The sequence below is a fragment of the Nicotiana sylvestris genome, chromosome 1 (assembly GCF_000393655.2).
Source record: "Nicotiana sylvestris chromosome 1, ASM39365v2, whole genome shotgun sequence".
Taxonomy (NCBI): Eukaryota; Viridiplantae; Streptophyta; class Magnoliopsida; order Solanales; family Solanaceae; genus Nicotiana; species Nicotiana sylvestris.
Window position 1 is genome coordinate 135,916,628 of NC_091057.1, and position 7,153 is coordinate 135,923,780.

The 7,153-nt window shown below is 36.4% G+C and overlaps 1 protein-coding gene across 1 annotated transcript; it reads left to right on the forward strand.

Annotated features, from left to right (window-relative positions):
• Positions 1–376: 376 nt before the first annotated feature.
• LOC104224608 (glycine-rich domain-containing protein 1) lies at positions 377–6,593 on the forward strand. Its single transcript, XM_070168223.1, has 8 exons — positions 377–845; positions 955–1,069; positions 1,372–1,761; positions 2,417–2,680; positions 4,522–5,042; positions 5,138–5,262; positions 5,485–5,645; positions 5,729–6,593. The coding sequence occupies exons 1-8, from the start codon at positions 670–672 to the stop codon at positions 6,263–6,265; spliced, it is 2,289 nt and encodes a 762-aa protein (XP_070024324.1). The 5' UTR covers positions 377–669; the 3' UTR covers positions 6,266–6,593.
• The last annotated feature ends 560 nt before the right edge of the window (positions 6,594–7,153 follow it).

Sequence of the window (7,153 nt, forward strand, 5' to 3'; positions counted from 1 at the left end):
ACTTATAATTTTTGACATTCTGCTTTGCTGGCGAAATCAAAATCCGAAAACAACAGCGAAATCAAAATCCGAAAACAAGATGCGAATCAACATCTTCGATCTGTTCTTTCACACTTATCGATCTTCAAATTAGGGGATGTTGGTGGAAATCTCAATTTTGTGCGCTTATTTTTTAAAATTTTAAGCAGTTTTTGGGTTTTTACAGGTAGGACATTAAGCGTGGGATAATTATTTTGATATACTCGTTTGTTTATTAAATGAGTAGGGGATTATAATTATTTAATGTGTAAAATTCTTTTATGGACAGAGCAGGGTAAATAGTTTCACTTTTATAGGTACTCGTGTCCTTTCCCCCAATAAAATTTTCAATAAAACAAAAAAAGGGCCCTTATAGACAGACACACAGCCATGAACAGTAGATCGCACCTGAAAAGTACAAAGCATACGTTGCACGTGTCGAATTTTCTCATGTCCCTATAGACTAAAAACATACTTTGCCACCATTAACCTCTTTCCATTTGTTTATTTGAGGAGCAACAAGAGCCCTTCTCCTTCAGCAGCTAAAAGAACATGCCTTTTTAAGAAGAATCCCGTCCACTCCTAAACTTTCTTGTATTACATGTTTCAAGTTACTATTTGGGTGCAGCGCAGAGTCTTGAAAAAACAAGAATGTCAACTTCAGATGGTGCTTTTATGAGGAGCCTAAGTGAGATATCTGAGGAAGAAACTGTGCGTTTGAGTGTTGATCTTGTTGCCGCTTCCAGGCGAAATCTTGGATTCTTGAGACTTGTATCTGAGTCTCATTGGCTTCACGAGAAACCCACCATTCTTGAATCTATTAGAAGGTTAATCACATTATTTTCACATGGTTAATGCTCCGTAATCTTATCTGGGTGCTGGTTTCTTGTTCATTTGACTGATGGAACTCTTAATGAGTTTTATTCTTATTTGCAGGTATGATCAGTTATGGATGCCATTGATTTCTGATCTTTATAATGGGTCAACCCCTCCAATGATTCTCCCTCCTCTTGATATTGAATGGGTTTGGTACTGTCACACCTTAAATCCGGTAAGATATGGAGTACATACTAATACAGTGAAAATACTAGTATATTTTTTTCTTGATTATGAGAAAATATTGGACAAAAAAATGTTATCTTTATCCATAAAAGTTAGTTCTACCATATGAAGTTTGAGGAGCTTCTAGTTTAGGAAAGAGTAAAGTTACATACAGAAAAGCTCTTCCTTGCACTCCCTCTTAGTATTTTCTCTTAAATTAAACTGAAAGTAGAGCTTCAAAATGCACTAATACAATTGTGTACAAAATAGTTCTAATTAATGCTAAAGCATATTTGGATATTTTAATTTCAGGTCAGTTACAGGCAATATTGTGAATCAAGGTTCTGTAAACTCATTGGAAAAGCAACTATATTTAATGAAGAAAATGAAGAGTATGCATTAAATAGATGCAAAGAAATTTGGGTTCAAAGATACCCAACTGAGCCTTTTGAAAATGAATCTGACTCCAATTTACAGCACCCTGTCTCCATTCTTCACGAAGATCTGCATCTGCTAAATGAAGTATCCAAACAAAGACATTTATACACCAAATTTTCTGAGCCTTATTATTCAGAGATTGTTTATCTGATAGCAGCTCGACAACGGTATAAGGGCTTTCTGTATATGATGCATAGATTTGCAGATACTTGCTCTATTTTAGTCCCTACTTCAGATATTCTTCTTATGTGGCTAACTCATCAAGTAAGTGTCTTTCTTTGAAATTTACATATTAAAGTTTTTGTCTACTGGTTCACTTCTTTGTTCTATAGAGAAATCTTTAATTTCCTTATCCATTTATTTTTGGTGAAGCAGTTAGGAGTTAGGACTTTGAGAATGGCTTCTTAAGATAAGTTAAATAATTCATAATCGATTAATAAACTTTTGGGTTAATTGTTATTCTCAGAAAATACTTCATTTAGTCATTATCTTAAAAAAAAGGCCAAAAAGATCATTAATTTATTACATGGATCATATTCTTTAGGCATCAGCCTGGCCAGTTTTCATTGGCATTCACGTTGCTAGTAAAAGATTTCTGATTTTAATATTGCAACAAGAATAAAATACTTAATACTTTATTCAAATATAGTACACTATCAATTTTATTCAGCTTTTAGGTAGTATGGTGTCGAGATTTCTGTAGTGTTTGTCATAACCTTGATGTCATAATCCTTGTGGCTGTTCACCGTGATTCATGACTCATTGGTCGACGTGGATCTTGTACTATTTGGTTACTTAAATATTATTTCGAATGTATTATTTCATCAAGTTGAGATATGTTTATTGTCTACTGATCTATAATGACTGTAATGTACTGATGCTTTGCAATTTTTTCGGTTTTTATGAATTGATTAATCAGAGTTATCCTATTGCGTACGCATTGGACACAAAGGGGTTGGAGGAGGAAATGAGAAAAGTAGTAGGACCATGGGAGGTTGTGAAGGAAGAAGGAATTGAGGATACAAAGAAACTATGGGAAAGAATATATGATCAGCCATATGAGAAAGCTGGTGGTTTGGCCATTGGAAAGGCTGTTGAGATCAAGCCGCCTATTCACTGGGAGGTCACAGATACTGACGTTAATGCAAAATACTCATCCATGTTACCACGGTTCTTGCTTGAGGTGAGTTGGATCTTTTGCTTTCACGCTTCGCAATTTCCCACTTGACAATATTAAAATTAGGACATATTAAAATGCAGTCACGGGGCGTAGGGCATCCTAATATTGACTGTTTGATTGGTTTATGCTAGCTTTTCTCATTTCTTCTCTCTTTTTTATTTCTCCTCTCCAATAGTTGCAGTTATATTAAACTCAAGTTGGACTTCTAAAGATATATTAGTTTATATCCAAGTTGATGCCCTATCATCATCTGATTAGGTCACATTTAATTATTGATATTTCTCTTTTGTATCACTCTTTACTTTTCCTTTCTTTTCTCCTCTTCTGCCATTTATTTGGTGTTTTCATGATTTTGGTTGGGAGGTTATCCTTATGTACACATCAGTAGATAGGTCTTTATTCTATCCATGCCTACTTGTCAAGTTTATACAATTATAGTGGTTATCCTAGATAAAGGTATATAAAGGGGTAAAGATGAATTTTCAGAAGTATGTTGGAGGAAGGTGCCAAAGCAATTAGTTACCTGCACTTACGTTAGAGTGAGAAGTAAAAGTAACAATCTTTTAGGGCTTTCCTTGGCTTAGTAGTTGCATATTAAAGCAATATTTGCAGATGCTTGTCATATGAACTGAAACTTTTCCAAAAATAGGAAAAGCAGTTGAAGGTTTTCCTTAAGTCGCTTCTCTCTGTAATTTTTCAAAATTTTGGATAACTTAAATCTCTGTCGGAAGATTGTTACAACATAAAATGATGGCTGGATATTTTGGAAAACTTTGGGCGAATCTGGTGCGTATTATGGTGTCAATCAACTAGCACCTGGAGCCAAATCATGCAAGGAATTCATAATTGAAATTTTTCATGTAGAACGGATGGTTTGGTCCATCCCGATCAGACCACCAATATTTTCTCTCACGTAGTGTTATGTATGGTTAACTGGAACTAGCAGAAACAAAAATAAGTGTGAGGGATTCATGCTTCGGAATCAAAATGCATGTTGACATGTCTCGTTTGAATATATCACATAAGATCCTTTTGTTATATAATGTGATCCATGACCAGTTTAGGATATGATCTTCTGAATCCCGTTTTACTAAAATAACAAACTTTTGTTGTACTTTCTAGAGCTAAATTTATGCTGCCTGTAAATCAGCAAAATACATACTCCTGTATGTATGATTATAATTTATAAAACTTGTTGCCTTTTCCTTTGCTCTTTAGGATATTGTGAGTCAGATTAAAATCACTGATGTAATGAAGAAGGCAATAAGTTTGTTATGCTAGTTGAGGACATAATCAGTAATAAGCTTGTCTAATAAATGATCAATCCACCAAGAACTGCAGCATATATTCGGCTTTTCTCAAGCATGGTTACTCAGTGGTCTGACCGCTAAGCAGACTAGTTCAATGAAGCAATTGTGCTATGGAGATTTTTCCTTATCACTGTCACACCGATGGAGACTAGGTTCCATGGATAGAGCTTTTTTTTGGTAATAGAATTTGTTCCTAGATTTCTGATGTATTGACTTGAATGATAAAACTTGAGCGTACTTTCTCAAAGGAATTAATCTCTGTTTCCTGATTAAAACTATATGACATCATAACTTAATTGGTTACCTGTCGAATGGTATGGAGGTTGAGCTCAGACATAGCTTTCAGACGCCCATTCTAGTTAGTTAATTCCATAACAACAGCGTCTCAGGTTTATCGACTATAGCTTCTTTTTTTTCTTTCTATTCTTTTCTTTTTCTTTTCTTTGGGTAGGGGAGGGGAATTGCATTGCACTGTTGCACTGCTATCAGGAAGGGATGATTAAAAGGCTGGTTGTGCTATGATTTGCATTACAGGTTTGCTTAACAGTGAAGCTAAAATCAAAGATGAAACCTTTGAGCTGCGATGCATCAAAGGAGTTCCTACGTCTTCAGATGGTCAGATGTCACAGGGAGCTCAAAATAGATAAACCACTCTGCAACTTCACGTCTCAAAGGTGGCGAAAAGCTTTGCATCTTTATTGTGAGTTTGGAACGAAAGGATTGGTTCTTGAGGTTCGCCAACGTGGTGGTCGCTGCATTAAAGGAAGTAGCCTGAGAGAGAGTGTAACATTTCTTTGGAATGATTTATTACGTGCGCCTTCTCTCACTTTGTCAAAAGAAATTGACCAAACAGTCAGGGTAGCTACCTCAATAACTCCTCCTGCCCAAGCATCCTACTTGTTGAAATGTGTACCCGATCGCGTTTCAGATGATTCAGGTGCCATGATATCTGATGTTATTCTGAAAATGAATCAGTATCGTCCCCAAGAAGGTCGATGGTTATCTCGCACTGTTCTGGATCATGCAGGCAGGGAATGCTTTGTGATTCGATTTAGGTAGAGTACACGAGGATTTTTTGACTAACTGATCGATCATATGCATACACTTGTGTTTTATTTTCTGATCTTCTGTTCTGTTGTCAATAAGCTAGAGTTGGAAGCGGCTTTTGGAGGAGAGGACCTGAAACTCCTTCAGCTGTAAAATGGGAGGACCGCATTATAGAAATAAGTGAAGGTCATTGGTCCTATGTTGCTGGTTCCATAGGTAGAGCACCTGGTATGTAATATTTCCTCTCTCTCTGACCCCCTATGTGCCTGCATCTGTTCTTCTGGTCCAACATTCATTTCAACGATCAGGAAAAGAAAATTAAAAAGATTTACATTTGATCTGTTAGTAACCAACTCATAGTAGAACATGTTGGTTTTCAGAGGATGCTTCCATTCTAGATTTCCTGCCTAATTTGTGGTGTCATTTGCTTGTGTTTCTCATCTAGTACAGAGAAAGTGGTAGGTACTGCAAAACCAAAAGATCCACCAGAAGGATGGCATTCTCTGTGGAACCTTTCAACTGGAGATGAGCTACTAGTACGTTCGGAATCATCAACATCCAGTTCAGGCTTAAGTTTCAGCCTCATAAACCAGCAATCAACTGATTCAGCGGTACAGTGTATTTAAACTTTGATTTGATTGCAGCAACACCTTGCTAAAGAGTATTGATCATCTTAAGAACACAACCCCTGCAGGTAAAGTTATTGGAAGGGCGGCAAATGCAGTATGAAGTCAATAACTCTGGCTCGGCTGAAGAGACAGAAAATGTGCCAAAAGAAAAGTTAAAGCAAGTTGAAGACAAAGAAGACGGCGGATTCATAACGGTAGTTAGGTTCTCGGAGAATGACCCCGTTGGAAAAGCTACAGCACTGCTTAACTGGAAATTATTGGTGGTGGAGTTTTTACCTGAAGAAGATGCTGTATTCGTACTTCTTCTTTGCATGTCAATCGTCAGAAGCATATCGGAAATGAAGAAGCAAGATGTAGGAAGCCTGTTGGTTAGAAGAAGAATAAAAGAAGCAAAACTCGGTGAGAGAGATTGGGGCTCAGTGATTCTCCACGCTTCTTCATATTCTCCGTCGATCTGTTCACCTTACCTTCAGACTTGGTATTGGAACGCAAAAGCAGTAATGGGATCACAAGATAATATCCCAAGGCTACCAGCTCCAGCATTGACTTATACACAGGCTGAAGGTGGAGACAGGTTGTACAAACAGGGCATAATCGATTAGGGAAATGTTTTGGGAGCGGGTTACAAATATACATTTTTCAGTGAATATTTTTTTGGAACCCCAGGAAAACCCGCAGCCGTTACAGCCTCTGCCTTCGCCTTCGAGTGAGCACAACACCTTCGGGGTAGCTCAATTGGTTTGGAGGGCGGTCATCCATGGTTTGTAGGGTATTACCTCAGTGAATTTTATTAGGTGCTTTCTCTAGGGTTCTGGGGAAGACCGAGCCCCCTTCTATGTAGGATGCTTCTTTAATCTCTATATCAATGTTTGGTCCTATCAGTTTACGAATATTCAAGTCTTTAATCCACTGGTAATTATATTGCATCAACCTGCAAAATCTAGCTGATTTGATGACAATTAGAAATTGAATTAAAAAATTTATGTACAGTAATGAAAATATTCTTAAAATAGTTTTCATAACCTATAGCATAGAAACTATTACTCTAAATGTCAACTATATGTCATGTAATATAGGATCTCCAACTTATAGATAGAGATTTTAGTTAGTTGATATAATATGGTCTGGTAAATAAAACATTTCAAATTTGTTTCAATTAGTCACAGCTGCTATCAACTACTAAATTACGTAGTTCCCATAATGTTATATAGGACGACAAGTGGAGATTAGAAAAATAAAATTTTTAATACCATGTCTTTGAATAGTAAACGGAAGGACAACATCGGTCAAAATTTCTAGTATATCAATCTTAGGAATTAATCTCCATCTCCACTTGTCCACTTGATACTTTGTCTTGTAGTATATATTATGTAATATTAATTTAGAACAATATAAAAGGAGTATTGATTCCACATTTGAAAAGTATATTAAGTTCCTTGGATATTCTTTTCAATAGATACTACTACCTCTTTTGCGCTGCAACTTTGAGT